The sequence below is a fragment of the Mytilus edulis genome, chromosome 7 (genome assembly GCF_963676685.1).
Source record: "Mytilus edulis chromosome 7, xbMytEdul2.2, whole genome shotgun sequence".
Classification (NCBI taxonomy): Eukaryota; Metazoa; Mollusca; class Bivalvia; order Mytilida; family Mytilidae; genus Mytilus; species Mytilus edulis.
This window is the reverse complement of record NC_092350.1, coordinates 78,984,755-79,004,299: the sequence shown is the minus strand read 5'-3', so window position 1 is coordinate 79,004,299 and position 19,545 is coordinate 78,984,755. Positions and strand designations below refer to the sequence as shown.

General features: G+C 31.9%; 1 protein-coding gene across 1 annotated transcript; it reads left to right on the top strand.

Moving 5' to 3' along the window:
• The first annotated feature begins 201 nt into the window (after positions 1-201).
• On the top strand, positions 202-17,318 carry LOC139482283 (secreted frizzled-related protein 3-like). Its single transcript, XM_071266079.1, has 6 exons — positions 202-1,345; positions 5,705-5,785; positions 7,560-7,625; positions 11,101-11,375; positions 13,921-14,057; positions 14,920-17,318. Exons 1-6 carry the CDS (start codon positions 883-885, stop codon positions 14,951-14,953), a joined length of 1,056 nt encoding a protein of 351 aa, XP_071122180.1. The 5' UTR covers positions 202-882; the 3' UTR covers positions 14,954-17,318.
• Positions 17,319-19,545: the final 2,227 nt, after the last annotated feature.

The window sequence follows — 19,545 nt, the reverse complement described above, 5'->3', positions numbered from 1 at the left end:
TTATAAATTCATTTATATTATAAAAACTCGTGGTTTGAAACAATCAAAACATTTTTTTTATGACAAGCCCAAAAATGTAAATGGAAAATTTGAAGGAATTTTAATCACTCCTTTGTATTGTAGTGATGTTTGTCAATCTTACTGCTATTTTTTCTTTAGTCCAGGGGTCAGTTGGTGTATTAAAGGGTAATATATCACAAATAGTTCAGATGAGCGTGTACAATGCAAACAAATAGAAATCCGATATTTTTTCTTTGATTTATGTATTTTGTTTGTTGAATTTGTTTAATTCAAATATTTGCTTATATTAACTTTAATATTTCAAGTGGAAAGTAAGGTAATTTTGTTCGTAAACTTTAGTAATTCATAAAAATTACGAAGGCGTGGTTTGAGAATACGCCAGAAACGCCTCTCTAATAACATAATTCTTTATGAGTGACGAGTACATAGGATTTAATTTAATTTGTCAAAGTTTACAGACACGATTTAAATTTTAAATTTACTGATTGGAATTATCACTTTTGATTTGTAATTTAATTAATACCTTTTCATCCGACGTTGATGACTGTTTGCTGGGCGGGAATTAACAGCCTTGTCGTCTGTGAGATTTTTATGAATGGATTTGACTTTGTCAAATGATTAAGTATTAAATGGATTATAACGTTATGATGATTTATAAATTCACCTGAAAATCACCACTCAATTTTATGAATGAAAACAAGTGCACGTGGTTTTTTTCTTCTTTAAAGAATGTATAAATAAGCTGAACCAAGAAAGTAGCTTTTTCCGATAACCAACTGAAGAGAAATAATAATAATAATTTTATTATCAATGAATTAATGTGACCAAATATCGTGAATACTTGACGACAATTTATAAATAATGGAGAGATATACGCTGATAATGATTACAGTTTTTGATTTGTCGTTTGGTATTATGAACCACTATAACAATAGACGGAAAGACATCTGTGAACCAATACAGATACCAATGTGCCAACATATGAAATACAACATGACACGGATGCCAAATCTTCTACATCACAGTTCACAAGAGAATGCAAAGTTACAAATTGAACAGTTCACAGAACTAGTGGATCAAAAATGTAGTGACGTTTTGTTGTTTTATCTTTGTGCAATGTATGCACCTATATGTACAGTAAACTTTCAGTCAGAACCTATCCCGCCATGTCGAAGTGTTTGCGAAGAAGCACGCGCTGGATGTGAACATATATTGAATGAACATAATATTTCATGGCCGGAATATTTAGACTGTTCGTCGCTGCCAAGATATGATAGAGGAGTCTGTGTCAGACCTGCAGCTATTGTTCCTTCTTTAGGAAACAGTTAGTATTATTTTATCTCAGAATTTAAATTCAACATTTAAAAAATGTTCTCGTTTATCGTAGTTTAAAACATTTCCCGTTCTCAAAATTTTAATTCAGCATTTGTAAATGCAAATTTGAAGCATTTCTCCTGTTCTTATCCCTCTTTCACTTGCACTTTCCGTAAAACCTAACCCCCGGATTTGAAGATCACGAAAACCCTACAATGCTATAAACAAGATCAAAACAACTGCAAATTATTTATTTCGTATTGGTTAAGGAAACGTGGAAACTACTTTGTCAATTTTATGACATTCAGCTCACATAAATTAATAATTTGGTCGGAATATGATTGAAATTTATGCAAATTATTTTTGTTTCATCACGAAAATCAAATTTTCAGACATAAAATCAGAGATAGACGTATAATAAAACTATAATTTTTGCCCTTGTTTAAGTTAGGTTAAGACCAGTTTCATAAAGCTTTGTTTGACTTGTTTAACCACATTTAAAAAGAACTCTCTCATATTATTAGCATAGTTTAAAATGATAAGCTGCAATATTTATTTCATGAAAAATGCTAAAACTGCAAAATTGCGTATGACATAAACCTTTGCATTGCTAGATAAATACTAGAACAGATTGGTCACTTGTTCCTTAAATCAAACAATTCATCAACACTTATGCATGGAGATGTCAAAACCATTTACAAAAAGATTTTCGTTTATAAGGTTGTTTTTTTTTTATTTCCAGAGAAAAGTTAAATTTCTGTCAGTAATGCACTTTGTTATTGACGTTTATTTCAATATTAAAGATGTAAATACATTTGTTTACACTATTTACATATTATACTTCATAGAAAGACAACCGAAACTAAAATGAATATTATTTGTTCCTGAAGGATAATATATATATATATAATTTGCTCATTGTTGAAGGTCGTACGGTGACCTATATAGTTGCCAACTTTTACGTTATTTGGTCTCTGATGGAAATTGCCTCATTGCCGATAACACCACATCGTCTAACTTTCATATTGCTCTACATTTTTTTTATCAAGTTTTTGATTGTGTTACGTGTATATATTTGTTATTGAAAGAACTAAAATTTTGCGAAACAAGTAATTTGGATATGATAATTAATATTTTGATAATTTGAGATATGATATTGTGATGATAGAACCTATAAGTTAGCGTATATTAAGGTTCTGGGTGAAGGTTTATTCTTCTATTCCTTCGTGAGAAACTGAGTTAATTGCAAGGAGTTCGTGTAGCTCAATCGTATTTTTTTGTGTATTGTTTTTTTATCTGTTAATCTCTTTCTTTAAGTCATGCTTGAACTAATTTGGCGGTGCCTTGGTCGCCCCATCTTCGCTAGCCAAGGGTTACAATCCATTCCCATTCTCTTCTTCTATTCCCGTTCTCTTCAGAAGAAGAGAACGGGAGTGGATCGTAACGTGAAGAGAACGGGAATGGATCGTAACCCTTGGCTAGCGAAGATGTGGTCGCCCTTTCTTCAACCCCTTTAAAAAAATATGAGCGTGATAGGGAAATAAATAAAAAATGAACATGTCCTTTCCCTTTATATAGTTAAAATATGATTTATGAACAACTGGAAAAAAATAAAAACGGTTGCCACTATACGCAGCCAACCTCTCACGGATGACAAAAATAAAGATAAAAAAGCACACAAAAAAAAAGGATGCTAAGCATTGATGTGTTAACTGTTTTGTTGATAAGGCTCAAGGCTATTGCTGAGAACATACAATATTTGAGGGTGAAGTTTTTTACAATTGCAATACTTGTATTTAGGATAGTTTTTAATCGTTTTGCAAAATATTTCCATAATTACCAAAACGTCTTCCGACAGTAAAGACCACACATGAAAAGCAGGGCGTTTGTCTATTGTGAATGTGCACATGTCAAACTGGAGTTAGAAGTCTATAAAACAGACAAGTAAATGTGTGATGTATTTAAAAAAAAAACGTGAATTGCGTAAAATTAATCTAGAGCTTTAATTAATATTTGATGGCTTTTTAATGTTAACCAATGCAATATTTAAACGAACAGTCAAAGCCAGATACAATCGAAGTGAATATTGTAAGAATGTTCGGTTCTGTAAGATATTTCATGACTGCTGGTTGCAGTTGAAAATGAAAATTATACTTTATAAATTTTGTGCGACCGAACTCGGGAACGCATTACTGGATTTACCTTCATCGGGAATGCTCAAACCCAAATTTAAAGCCAAGGAAGTATAAGTACTTGAACCATGTGACGAGAAGAGCGGTATGATCAAAAAGGGGTATATTAGAATAGCCGACCCCATGTAAGGTCAACTTTGCCAGAATTGTCTCGTTTGATCTTACAATTTACTTCAAGTCATGATAAAAGTTTTCACTCCTCAATTCATATAAAATGCTGATATATGACTTAGACGTGCAAAATATGCAAAACAATTATACCTCGCAAGCAGGTAAACCATTTGCTACGCTCAACGCCAATAAGTTAACACATAAAAAAGATAAATAATTCAAAAGACAACTTGATAAGAAGTAATTCACAAGACAAACTTGATAAGAAGTAATTCAAAAGACAACTTGATAAGAAGTATACATGCCATTAACTATATTTATTAACCGATGTCGTATTGTCTTTATCGATATTTTTCTATATTTGAAATAATAATAAACTGCAAAATAATATATCGCATAGTAACTGAATTAACTTATACAATGTTCCGTTTCATCATACAATCTAAATTAAATTAATGTTTGAACTTGTTAATTCTGTCCTCAAGTGTTGAATTTACACGAAATAAATGTACTTCAGGTTAAAATGGCTTGTGTATTGGACATCAAACAGGATGTGTGTTTCTGATTGATGTAGTAAGCTAAGACCTAACACGCGCTTTACTTTTATAAACATCAATTGGATTAAGATCAGTCGAAATCATTTGACGCTTCAAATTGCAAATATTTACATACTGACAATGTTTATACGTAAATGTCTTTGTCATCTTCACTGTAAAGTTCAGTTCAAACGTTGCTTTTCACGCCAATCATACGAAACAAACAAAAATATCTATGTTGCGTGAAGATGACAGAGACCCTCATCTCTTTTGATATGAAGGTACGAAATGTCATCAAGTATTTGAGATGACAAATTGTCTAATTCACGTGTCGATTTTCTTAAATTTTCATTTTACATCGTTGACCTGACTATATAAGATATGAATAATTGATGTGGGATATATTTGAAGTTAAAGGAAATTACATTTAAAATTGAGACGACAAATTTTATTTAGAAAGAAGTGTAGGGGGTTATTTTTGTCAAAATAGGAGATAGCGGGATCCTTTGAAGTTTTTCTTCATCTCTACTTAATAAACTGTATTTAAAGTAAGAAGTGATAAAAACTTACTGAATAAAAACTTAATTAAATCTGAAATTTTAGTAACTGAAAAATGGACATGAAGCCTTTGAAAAGCACACCTGTCGTGTTACGAACGAAAACTCTCTTTAATTTTTGAAACTTTTGTATGGTGTTTTTGTCAAGGGTAATGACAGTGAGTTTAGCTCCCCATGAACATCGTTACAAATTTGCCTTGGTTTGACGAACTGTTAAGTGCTTTAGATCATTATATTAACATAGAACATAAGTGAGCATTGCATCTACACAATTTATTTCTAACATTTACCGGTGAATCAGAGAACCCATGCAAATTGTACAACAACTGTAATGATTAAAATTTCGTATTGTGAACTTTCCTTTTCTGAGGCTAGCTTTTACTGGTCTGTTTATTTAGACTTTGTGCTCCTTTGTTCATTATCATTGATATGGTCATATTTATAAATTAACTGTTTACAAAACTTTTGAATTTTTGAAATACTAAGGCTTTTCTACCTCAGGACTGGGACTATTACACTAAAGTTAGTGTACTATTACACTAAAGTTAGTGTACTATTACACTAAAGTTAGTGTAATAGTTCCAGCTCAGGGATAGATTACCTTAGCCGTATTTGGCAAAACTTTTAGGAACTTTGGTACTCAATGCTCTTCAACTTCGTACTTTATTTGGCCTTTTTAACTTTTGTGGATTCGAGCGTCACTGATGAGTCTTTTGTAGACGAAACGAGCGTCAACCGACTCAATATAAAACTGTATTAATAAAATAAATGCATGGTATATATTACATGTGAGTTCCACTTTACTTTTGTTGTTTTAAAGATTTAACTGCTGAATTTCTCTTATACGAATCTTTCAGCGTATGTTTGGTTTTATTACCGCAAACTAATGGATGTTTCAGAACTATGGAGTTTACATGCCATGAACTCTTTTTAAACTGTGTTCAGTATTAAAATGTTTTTAATTCCATTGCAGAAGATAAGTCAAAACTGGACAGTCGAGGACCAAACAACAAAATTACAGACTTTGATTTATCAAAAGAAAGTTATTATGAAGGTATATCTTTACTTATTTCTGTTAGTTACTATATAGCATAAATGGCACCTACTTAAATCACAATCAACCTTTCGATGTACGGAAAGTGATAAACGCACACGAACCTTATTGATTGCTGTTCTTTGAGAACTGAAAGAACGGTAAACTTTACGCCAATCAACCGTCTTATTGGTTGGCATACGAATCCCCATCAACTATTTCAGTTTTCACTCGACCATTTCTCGGTCTGTACTCTCAGTGCATACACAGTTCAAGTTACATTCAATTGTAATATGTTATGCAACTCAAATTTTTTAGCCTTTGTTTTAAAATCAATAAGGTCGGAATATGGTATTTAAATAAAACACTTCATGAATGAATGAATGAATTTTCTTCACATATCGTGCTAATTAATATAGACCAGGAAATAGTCATATCTAATAAATTAGTATGATCTTACAAGTGTTTAATAATTAGTTCCTTTACACAGTACCTTATCATTGTCCTCGTTATCTTCAATATCTATTATTGAACTATTCTATAGCAAGTACAGAATGGCGACATTAATATTTTTGTAAACCTTCCCTCCTATAGTTAACTTTGGTCCCCTCTTATTAAACTAAATTGACCCGCTGATGACGGTACATTAAGTTACGCTTGTAAATGGCCATCAGGGCATGTGTCAAACGAAATATAATTTGTACCTAGCTATTAACACCTTATGGCGTATTATTACGCGAACTAAACCTTTCATCGTTATTTGTAAACGATATTTAATTTTGAGTTTATCTTCTCTTCCTTTTATCTCATGATTACGGATAAGATAAGGGGAAATCTTTGTTGAAACAGTTAATTCATATGCATAGTTTGTGTATGATAATTATTTATTTATGTTCTTGTCTACAAAATCCCTTTCATATGACAGTAACGAGGTTTTATTTCTGTCATTTTCTTTTGACAATAATACGTCTCTGTGTGACATATACTTATTAACTTACAAAACATCCATGATAGAGCTTGCCATTTTGAACTTTCGTAATGTTGTGCGTTCTTTATGATCATATCAAAAGAATAAAAACTGGGTTAATAAATATTTAGTTGTATAATTAATTAATTAAGCATATTTGGTGAAACCGGTGTCTACTTTGTACACATTTTCTATTATAGTACTTTGACCACTTCCGTACGTTGTAAAATTTATAATGTTACGTACGCTTGTTTTAAGAATAAAAATGGGTAATTAGCCTTAGCATTTTTAAAACGTCCAGCTTCAAATAAAGAACAAGTTGCTTCTCAAATAAAAAAAAAAAAAGGTGTGGTGTGTATGTCAATGAGTCAGCAACCCGACTACAGTTAGCGTCTGGGTAAGACATTATGATCAATCCCTTAAATGGATCGGAACTTTTTTCTGACAGACTTTAATTACTCTATCAAATGCGCCCACGATCCTAGATGCATGCTATATTTGCTCTGTTTCGTCACAGTTTTGGTCATATTTGGAAAGTCATTGATTTTAAATCTGGTAGATAGTTGTCTCATTTTTAATCATTCCAAATCCCAGGTTTTTATAATGAACGATAAAACGGCCATGATATTTTTTGTATATAGTTTCTGATCGAATTACTTATTTATATATTTGCTTTAGTATTTTTACAAATGTACCATAAGAACATGTCTGTCAATACAAAACGTTTGATATCAGTATTAACACTATTTAAGGAAGATGTTTTAAGCATTTACCTTCTCCACAGGAAATTGTCTATTTTGTTTTTAAATTTGCATTATTTGTTATCAGATTGCAGGTGTAACAGAAAATCAAAGCTTAAACGAAAGGCATATAGAAAAGGAAAATATCATTTTTGTAAGTATGCTATAATAAAATTGACGGTACTAATTTTCTTGCACCAGATGCGCATTTCGACAATACATGTCTCTTCAGTGATGCTCGTGGCCAAAATATTTGAAATCCAAAGCTCATATAAAAGATGAAGAGCTATAATCCAAAAGGTCCAAAAAGTATAGCCAAATCCGTGAAAACCGTATTATTTTCATTTGTAAATGTATACCTTGTACAACTACATGATGAGAGTTAAGGTAATAATTTTTCTGATTGTCATGCCTGATGTTCTGCTTTTCACCAAGCTGGTTATTTTATCAATTCAAAGAATTTTAGTTTCTTGTATATATATATATATATCGAAGTTAAGTATATATAACGTTCATTATCACTAAACAAGTATATACTTTAATTTGCTTAAGGGCCATGCAGCTGAAGCACGCCTCCGGGTGCGGGGGTTTCTCGCTGCATTGGAGACCCATTGGTGGCCTTCGGCTGTTGTCTGCTCTATGGTCGGGTTGTTATCTCTTTGACACATTGCCCATTTTCGTTTTCAATTTTATAACATTTGGTACTAAATAACTACTCGAACTCCAATGTAATGAGTTTTCTACATTACTTTTTATAGTTTAAGTACTTCGTAAATAACTCGTTAATTTCATTTTTTTTATCAAATCCGTATGTATCGGTCAATATAGACTTCATACATGCACAAAGCACCAAAGGAAAAGCCTGTTTTGTAGAAATGAAACTATTTTGGGATCACGCCATTTCCCAATTAAAACAATCCTTTGATGTTTATATAATTCTTTAATCACCCATTTTGATATAAATCTGGTGAATATGTTATTAATTTATCCGTAAAATTCTATCTACGTTCAGTATTTATTCTTTTATGTTTGTAGCTTTCATTCTCGTTTTGTACATTTACATCTCGAGTTCATCTAGTCCTCACTTAGTTCTGATCAATATTTGAACAATTCCGAATTGTTTTCGTAAATTTGGCGACAAGATGAAATTCGATAATTTTTCTTTGATCTTGGAGCAGTTAAAATCTACCCTCAGATGACCAATTCTTTCAATACACAATACTATTTCATTAGATTAATCAGATTTCAATTAGATATTATAGATTGCACTGTACAAAGTTCAAAATAGCTAGAGTGATTTCGATTGCGATTTTTTGGTAGATAGAATGACTGTGAAGTTTTATCAAATTGGACTTCTGTTACGATTTTAGTTAACTTGATTTAATTTCAACTAAGGGAAATATTTGTTTCGTATTAGGGAGCTACCATTTGATTTTTAGGGGGGGGGGGCTAGGATGAAAAATTTTGTCCTGCATTTTTTTTAGCTGTAGTCTCTGTCCTGCCTTTTTATTTTTCACTCTGTTCGGTCCTGCTTTTTTTGTTTTAGTTTATCCTGACTTTTTTTTACCTAAATTGTCGTCCTGACTTTTTTTTTTTTAATTTTGATTCATATTGTTTTCGAACTTCGTTGTAACATGATGGACATATTACACACTGAAACGAGCCGAGGATTCAATTCTTTAACCATCGAGGGCCATACATATCGGAAGGTTAGTGTCCTGAAACAACAACATATCTTACAAATGTAGTACCATAAATCGTGTAAAGCCAGAGTCACCACGCAGTGATATTGTTTGCCTTAAATTAGTGGAGAATAAAGGCTGTTCCCCTGGAGAAGAATCCCAATTTGAAAAAAAATGGCTTTCCCAAACAGTGCAGTCTCAGTATTAATTGTGCATGAATACAAACCGAAAAACACTCATTCAAAAAATTTTCTTATCCAAAATGACTATATGTGCACATTTGAGGGTCTATTTATGTATCATCACTGACAAAATGGGGTCTTATTTTAAAGCAGGGTTTGACTCTTGAAAATGGGGTTGTATATTGTAGTTTCAGTCAAATTCTTAGTTTATTTTAAATTTCCCAATTTGATGAAAATGACGCATATTTTCCCAATAAAAAAGGGTAGAGGTAGTTTGGGAAAAAAAACAATATCACTGCCACGGATTCTATTGTCAAAACACTGATTATATGCTCAACCAAAAACGACTCGATTACAATTTTTAAAATTCGTTTTAAACGAAATATATGAATATAATGGACAGATGGCAATTTCAACAGTTTTACATAATAAAAAATTAGTCTTTATAATTATATTTCAAACGCATGTTCAAGGAATTTTGAGAACATATTTTTGAAAAGAAATTTCGCATAGATAATATTTAAAATGATTGTGTTTCATCTTTTCGATCTACTTTTCTTTTAAAGTAAATATAAAAAGTCCTCAGCAGAACAAATATTTTTTCACTTAAGATTAAAAGTCATATAAATTAGGTAAATATGATTTTAACAAAAAGTACTTGCGCCTTTTCTTTTGATTAGATTTAAACAGCAACGTTAAGTTCCTACTTATATTTACAAATTATCGAACTAAAAAGATTAACTTTTTTTTACAAATTTAAATTCAAATCAGCACGCATGCTTTAAACGTCTTAAGTAGATCGGTTTTGTGTTAGAATGAACATTTAAATAAGTCGGGATATCGCTGTCTTCCTTTTGCTTGACAAATCATGATGGTGTCGGGGGGAATGCAGGTGTTTTTTCCTTGAGAAATGTTAAACTGTTACACCTGTCCAAATGACGACTAAAGCATATCATAATTTATGTAAGTCAAATGCGTTTAATATACTAAAAACTATACATCTACAAACATCAGTGTTTCTAAAAAAAAAATAGAAACCGGACACCTTTCCGTTCTATTTTTACAATAGATATATGAATTGTATATGAATTAAAATCGACTTATAAAATGAATCCTTGTAAAGACATCACCTTCACAAGTAGGGAAACAATATCAAAACTAAGTGAAAAACACGAAACTTAAACCAAAGTTGTGTTTGATGAATGTTATAACTATCACACTTTCCTGTTTGCGCCATTTATCTGCTGCTGTTTCAGTTGCATCGCATTCTTCACATATTATATGTATATATTTTTCAGCAGGTATTCGACTTATAAGTTTGGGTATTCCTTTGGTATCTGTCGCTTCTCTTGTGGAAGTTATGATTGATTGGTTTTTGTTGTTTTAACGCCACTTTTAAGCACCGCATTCAGGCTATTTGGTGGCGGCAAGTTTTTTATTGGTGAAGGAAACCGGAGTGCCCGGAGAAAACCACCAACCTTCGATAGGAAAAACTGACAGTCCTAGTCAATTAAGAGTTGCGTGCACCTGCACGAGAGGGGTTCGAACTCACAACCTCAGTGTTGACTGGCTATTGATTACAGTAGAAACTACTTAGACCACTCGGCCACCCATGCCCCTATTTGATGTTATGAAAAAGTTATCAGCATATGTTAACAACATAACAAGAACAGTTCTGGAAACGAAGTAAACGTCAAAGAATGTCATTAAAATTGTATTTTACATCGTCTATTTTTTTCTATACAAACTGTATTTGTTTTTTCAGCAATAAGAGGAGTCGTAAAAGGGCAAGCCATTGCCAATACCATTAATACGGTTACCAGAGTAACTGTCGTAAAAGTTTACCGGAGTACAAGAGTACACATACAGGAAGGAAGTAGTATAGAATTATGGACAAATTCCACGTGTGTTTGTCCGGAACTGACGAAGAGAAAGGAGTATCTAATTGTTGGATATGAAGATTTATCAACACAAAGACTTTTGTTTTTAGACAGTTGTTTATCCGTCAAGTGGAAAAACAAATTAGATCGACGGATAAAGGTTAGACAAACAATACGTATTTAAGTAACCCATCCTTTTTCTAGCATGTTTTATTTAGAGCTTTGACCAGTTTTCTGTTTATAAATATAATTGTTGAAGTGCACTGTATACCCTAGAAGATATGATGCTTGGAAATCTTAACTCATTCATAGAAGGTGTAGTATGATTGCCAATGAGACAACTTTCAACCAAATTTTTATTTCAAAAGACCAAATGACGTTTTTCTGTCGAATTTTAAGTTTCATGAAATTATCAAATGAACTCCTTCAACTGATTTTTATAGTTTATTCTTATGTTTTACTGTTACGTACACCACTGTCCCAGGTAAGGTGAGGGTTGGCACCTTCAAACTAGCTTAACCCGTATGTGCTAGTCCCAATTAAGTCAGAAGGCTTTAATTCAGTGGGTTTTGTTTGTTCCTGTATATCATATTTCATTTTCGTTGGTTATTTAGTGTTCTCTTTTGAAAGATTTTTAATTTGTCGCTTCGGGACCTTATACAGCTGACTATAGGGTGTGTAAGAACCTCGTTTGTCAAACCTCTCGATGGTTTTGATATCTTCGCAGTATGAGGTTGGTTTTATGACCCACAGAAGTATCCAAAAATGGTGTTTTACTTAACCATTATTTTTTATATTCAAAAGCAATAAAAACGTATTATTTACAACATACATTATTGTCATACTTTTTAGTGTGCTGGTGTGGCTTTAAAATAATCGGCTTTGATCGTTCCTGGTGAATGTTAATTAAGACCTTCGGAAGCATGATATTTATACAGTGATGTTTCCATGTTTTTCAGGAAGAAATAAATCAAAATGTTATTTAACCTCTCCTTCTACTTAATTTACCCAAATAACTTTTTAGTTTACACGTGACGTTATTATGTGTTGGCCGCCCATTAAACAGTGGTAATGGGCTGCTAATGTTTGTTTAATTCTGTTATTCTTGTCGTTTATCTATTTTGAAAAATATTTGTTATTACAATTGGTAATTTACTAATTGTAGTTAACATGCATGGCAACCTGTTTCTATATTGAATTTGACGAAATTTCTAAAATAGCAGTACATTTCTGTCTGATCGTGAAAACCGTCTCGATACAAATACTGACACTTCTACTGCGTCTTTTTACAACAGACAGTGTTTATTTTTATCTGTGGAATGCACTTGCTGCAGAAAACACGTTTAAAGTTCAAAATAGTCAATTAAACTTTATTGGAAAATGCAGTGGTTTATGAAATAAACACTTTGGGATCACCAAAGATGTATTTTATGTTTTTCCTCGATTGCTGATTAGAGAGAAGTTATTGTTCATGTTTTTTTTTATATATATGAAACACAGGAAATGGCTAATGAGCAACCCAATGATAAAATAATTGAAAGACCTCTTGTGGTCTCCAACAATAGACCGGTGATTTTCACGATATACCAATCGTCACGAGTTTCGAAATAACATAAAAAATTGCGGTGCACACTTTATATAACCCGCTACGCGGGTTATTCAGTGTGCACCACGTTTTTTATGTTATTTCTTCATAGCCTACAGAAAAAATATTACAGTCATTCCTTAAATAGAATTATTTTAAATCTTTTGAAACTCGTGACGACATGGCATACAGTAATTTCTTATATTTGAATTCTTAGAATGAAATTGAAAACAGTGTAGCTGTGGCCATTGATTGACACATTAAAATCATCCATTGACTTGGACAATTTAGGTGAACGTTTGTATGTAACGACCAATGCTCACTATGTACTTTTTAAAGACACTTAAACTATGGGGTCACCAAAGGTTCTCAACACCTAAATAAAGTAATTCGAAAAATTAATCAGAAATAACACGATATTTTGATTTATATCAATTATATAAATCAAAACACAAAGGTTATTCATGATTAATTTTTCGAATTATTTTATAATTAAAGGCGTTAAGAAACCTTTGGTGACCCCACAGTTTAAATGTCTATCGTAGGTACGTCGTGAACAGTGGTCGTTACAGACAAACGTTCACGTAAATTGTTCCAGTCAATGGATGATTTTAATGTGTCAATCAATGGCCACAGCTACACTGTTTTGAATTTCATTCTAATTCCATTTTAAACAAGTCAAATCATGAAAAAACGTTGATGACTTCACGGTCACATGACAAAATTATGTCTATGAGCTGATAAACAAAACAACGTCAGCCAATCAGAAGACGCGTTACATCCGAAATTAAATTATTTAGAAATAAACAAAAAATTGCCATCAACAAACAATTCTCAAAATTGGGGAAAGCAACATAAATATATGCCATACGAAAACGACAGACGAACTACCTAAAGGGGACCGTTTAACAAATTAACCCAGAGCGTCTTACTTAAACTTTACCAGGAAGAGTTTGAATGTTAGACTTTTCTAAAATATGCAGTTATTATTAACTGATAATTTATCATTTAAGTGATGGCTTTATTTAAATTAACAGCTATCACAATTTCTGAAATTTCCGCCTTAATTAGCATACTTGCATGACTGTACGATGGTTAGTTAATATCAATTGTCTTTCAGAATTGGGAAAAGAAAATAGCAAGAAGTAAACGAAACCAGAAATGTCGTAGGAAGAAAGGGAAACGGTGTAGAAAAAATAGAAAAAACAAGTCAAAGAGAAATAAAACTAAAGAAAATAGGAGAAATAAAATGATTAGGTAAATATTATTTCCTTCAAGGTGTATTTATTTTGGGACCGGCATATACGCAGTGATGGAAACCCTGTTTCATAGATGACGATGTGTATATTCCTATTGTCGTAACCATAGTCATGTTCTTTTTTCTCGAATGTGACCTACTGAATACGTCGTTATACAAGGCTAGACGCAAGTTTCGTCTACAAATTAAAGATTAATGTGTGACGCTCGAATCAAAAATCATAAAAAAAGATTATTAAGGACAAAGTTGAGGGGCAATGAGAAAAAAAAGGAAATCGACTTATCACCGGGTTTGTACTTACATGTACAAATGACTTCTGCCACATGTGTAGCGTTTGACTACCATTCAAGAGCACCAGAAATGACCCCTGGTTCTTGGTGGGGTTCGTGTTGCTAACTCATTAATTTTCATTGTTTTGTTTTGTATAATGGTAAACCACAATAAAATTATAGCAATCAAGAATTGCACCGTTCCCAATTGAGAATGTACAAGCTGTCGTTTATCGGTGAGATTTAGTTGTTTCCATAATGTCTTTAACTCTAAATCTCTAAATCGTGTTAGATAGATTGATTGTCAATGGGTTTACGCAACCTCAAATATCAAATGCATGTTCAGAGTGAAAACAGATTGTCAAAAAAAAAACATTCAGTGGGCGCAAAAAAAGAGTTGATCAGGAGAATCTGCGCTTTGTAAGAAAAAAAGGGATTTAAATAGTATCAATGCAATGACTATAAACGGTAAACGAAGCCATCGTTACTTTGCCCATCAATTGAAGGTAATTCAAACATACTTTACAATTTAACGCCACACTGCAAAAATGATTATTTATCCTTTTTTTAAGATTTCTTAATTTATTTTCAGAGACAATTCGCTGTCAGCCAATAAAAATCCATGACAGCACATCATTTGCGGGAAAACATAAAAATCCACCATGGAGATAACTGTGATAACTTGTATATTATATTTTTTGTTTTCAATTGTAAATAAATATCATCTAATTTATGATCATGTAAATCGAACTGTGCTATTAACTGTCTCAAATTATCTTGAGAAAATGGTGAAAAGGGTTTGTACAGATGTTAACAGTATAGTTAGTAGTGAGATATATGCTACCTAAAATAAATACAGGTATATGTTCTAACAATGTTAGTTTTTCATGAAATTTACAGTCATCCCTGCAATACTTCATGAAATGCGAAATAATGAATCGTAAATCTTATTGTCAACAAATATGATTTAAGCATTCAATCAATTGTTTGTTCATTTTTATCCATTTATTTGGACGGCTGCATTCTCTTCAGGCAAACCCCAAAAATCTTGTATAGGAAAATGGTCTGTGCCTTAGATATTTTTTTATTCTGCTAATGTTTCAAGACAAGAATTACTGGTTTACCAAAAATGTTTGAAATTCTGATTTACTTTTACTGTAAATCGTTATTCTAGAATGCTGGGTTTAAATTTTGTAACACAAAAAATTCCGACGTGTTAAATCCATTGGCAACAATTTTCCAGAACAAAACATATTTCTGCTCTTTAGACGGGGTGTTGTCTCTTTGACATATTCCCCATTTCCATTCTCAATTTTATTTTAATCAATATAAAATAATAAATTGAATAACTTCACATTCAACACCTACTAAGACGTATGGTATAGTCAGTGCTTTTGTTGAAAGTAAAATGTATAAAGTAATTAAATGGTGCTATCAATATAACTGTATAACACATTTTAACATTAAGTTGGTTGTATATAAATAATGTTTGTTATTGTTATTGTTCTTTAATTGTTTTGTTATTGTAACATTTTTTTTGTAATAATGCATTTTTCCTTTTGTTTGAACGTTAAACGTATGTCTTACGTTGTTCACATCCCGTGACTGTCGAATCATCGCCTGTGTCGACATTATTCATACTTTCGTTCTTGCAATTTATACTTCTTTTAAAATCAAGGTTGGTTTACACTCCAACTAATGTAAATATTTCAAAATGCTCTACACAGTAAACACGATAAACACATATTACAATAAAAATGTCATTTGATGTTCAACATACATATTGTTTTTGCATCAAACATTGCAAAGCTAATGTTCTATATTGTATTTTGTTTTAAATATTTCCACCATCTTTTTCTTAGTGTGATATATATAACCTACAACTGTTGTTTTTCGTTCTAATATGACGTGATGCTATCGATTTGTAAACTAGAAAGGGATACAATTTTCGATAGGCGTTTTTATTTTATTTTGCGCGGAGTCAAAGATGTACATATTGATACCTGTTAACGTCTATCCAACGTTAATCTTGAATTTCATGTCAATTTCGCTGAATGTAATTGAAAAACATACAAAACTGTTATTCTTATATTAATGCATAACAACAAGAATTAAAACATACGAGCATGTTGGAAAAATTCATTCGATAAATACAGAAACATATAAGACATCTCTGATAATTTGAGAATTTTAAAGATTAGTATTGGCGATCAACGCCGTCGTAGATGACATCATATCAAAGAAGCCTCTCAATTTGAAGGTTATTCCGTAACTTCTGTGTATTCGAATTCGGAGACTATCTCATTTAAACTGAAATTTCGGGTATATGTTCTTTCATTTTTGATGCATAATATTAATCGCTCATTAATGGATTTTACCGGGTAACATAACGTCGTGTCGAGTATGGATTTCATGGTAACTAGAAGTTAATAGAAAAAAAGTATTTAAATGATTAAATTAGGTTAACAATTATAAGTTTTAAACACGTTTTCCTGGAGGCATAATTCGTTCAAGTTAAACAGTTGTTGGTCGTTTTTACCTCCATCTTGCAGGGCTTAAATAGAACTACTACATATACTGCACACTAACCTTCGCTTCTGTCTTTTAAATTGCCGTACTTGTCCCATTAGAAGCTAAATAATTCAAACAAGCTATGAATTTGTTGGCATTTTGTTCTGGCCTGGACTGTCATATTTTTTCTGTGTTATCCCTACGATCGGGATGAAATTACATCAAACCTATCCAGGCCATTTGAAAACTTCCTACAAATCTGCGGCATGCATGCATTATTTCTTAATCAAATAATATAAAGATAAGTCTGATTTGTACATTAATGGGAATGACAATTATAAGTTCTAAATTTGTTATTTACTGAAAAGAAACATTTTGCATTAATATATCAATTGTTATATTGTCTGATAATGTTTGTTGTTATTAAATTGCTGAAAACATGTATTTTGTAAAATATTGTCAATAAAAATTTCAAATGAATTATCATTTACTTCATCTTTTTCATGTCACAATTTGGAATTAATCCGTATGCTAATGCCTCTACTACACACAGAAATAAGTCACGAATATGCTATATTTTCCTATTGATGACATATTTGTCGAATTTGGATGTAGACCTTTTCAACAAGTTGTCGACATTCCTATGGGAACTAACAGTGCGTCTCTACTTGCCGACTTATTCTTATTTTGTCATAAAAAAGAAGATCAAAGAAGATTTCACATTCAGATATTGATTATGTTCTGTTCATTAACAGTCCAAACTAATCTGATTGGGTTTCTTTATTATAGCCTCCAGCACTAGAAATGACAGAAACAACAAACACGGCTTCCTCTGTCTCATTTATTTTATCTATACCTCAAATCTGAAACAAGCGATCATCTCAGTAACAGAATCTGTGACTAACGAGGCGATTTTAATTTTTGAATTATCAATACCCTATCCCCACCTTAGTAGCAGTACACCAACTTCACCTGCATATGGAATATACAAATATGTTTATTATAGTGTATACAAAATATGTACAATATTGAAAAAAATCAATTAAGTTACACCCGGACCAATGGACCTAGTAGTCACTTTAAATAGATACTATAGTATTAATTCAGATTGACTTTAGGAATTTTATATACATGTTAATTACACAAACATAAATGTTGTCTGTGTTTTGTTAATGACTGTTCTAAGTATCGAGCTGTTTTTCGAGGATATTAAGACAATGATACATTTATTTTTTCACTGTTATTCAAATTCAATACGGTTTCACTAAGTCCAGAGAATAATTGATTACGTAGTCCATTGTAAGATTGGCATTCAACCAGAAAGTGTAGTTCATTTTCGACATGTCCAGAGTCGCACATTCTGCAAATTTGTTGGTATTCTGGATATCAAACAAAACGTCCTGCTTCCAATCTTAGCGGAAGAATGCCACATCTAAACTGGCCCAGTACCGATCTTTCTCTTCGTTTTAAATTGAGTTTATATATGTTTCTGTTGAATATGTAGATTTAAAGGTTCTATATACACGCAGTTTTGAAAAGTAAGATAAGTGTGTATGTCATTTTGTTGCACATATATCCATAAATTGTTTTTGACACAATTAACATCACATTTTAGCATTTGTTGAGACTTATCATCCGTACCAATTAAAGACATTATTGTTCTTACACTAGATGACCAATTGTTCGTCCATAGGTCGTAGTTCCATGAGTACACCTTTTACAAAGTCTACTATTGTCCATACCCATCAATAGGTTCCAGTAACCACTCAACATATCCGTTGATAGCCAGTTTTGGAGCAAATATGTGAACTAAAAAGTATCTTATATGTACATTTCCCAACTCATTCGGTATTCAAGAGCTTGCAGCAGCTACTCATACTTCGTAAAACGTCACCAGTGTCGGAGTAGAAAGTTGATAAACCTGGGGTATGTCAAAGAACGTCTCGTAATTATTTTAAAACATTTCATCGGAAGATACCAAGACCTAATTGATAGATATTCCATGTCAACTTTACAAATAATACATGACGTATGGATACAAGGTACTGACGTTGTTCATTATATTAATAACGTGTTATAGTATTCTTTTATTTGTCTTTGTAAATTATCACCTTTACTGTTTAGTCTATTTTTGTATTATTCATTTGAAGTTGCTCGGTACTTCCCGTCATTGTGTTATTTTGCTAGGGTAAATTTTTGTATTCTTGTCTTTCGTTTTTGTTTATGTGCCTTTTCTTTATGCCTTTTTTGGTTTTTTTTTGGTTTTTTTTGCTGATATTTTTTTTTATAGTGATAAAGATTAAAACACAATGTTGACTGCTGTACCCCTGACATATTCATCTATAATGTCTGTTAATTTTGTCAATATGAAGGTATTTTATGCGACTGTCCTACAAGTGAGAGGTCTAGCTAACTAATAAATCAAGTATTATCCAGCATTTTCTACTTACGCAAATCTCTGTACAAAGTCAGGAATATGACAGTTGTTATCCATTCGTTTGATGTATTTGAGCTTTAGATTTTGATATTTGCTTAGGGGCTGTCCGTTTAGGATTTTCCTCGGAATTCGGTATTTTTTTTATTTTACTTTTCAGTAATTATTTGTGACGATTACATAAAGATTTATAACTTTGTAGCTATTTTCTTGTGCCTGTACGTCAAATGATGTAGGGTCTTTCAAGGTAATCGGCTTACTAAGTCATAAAGA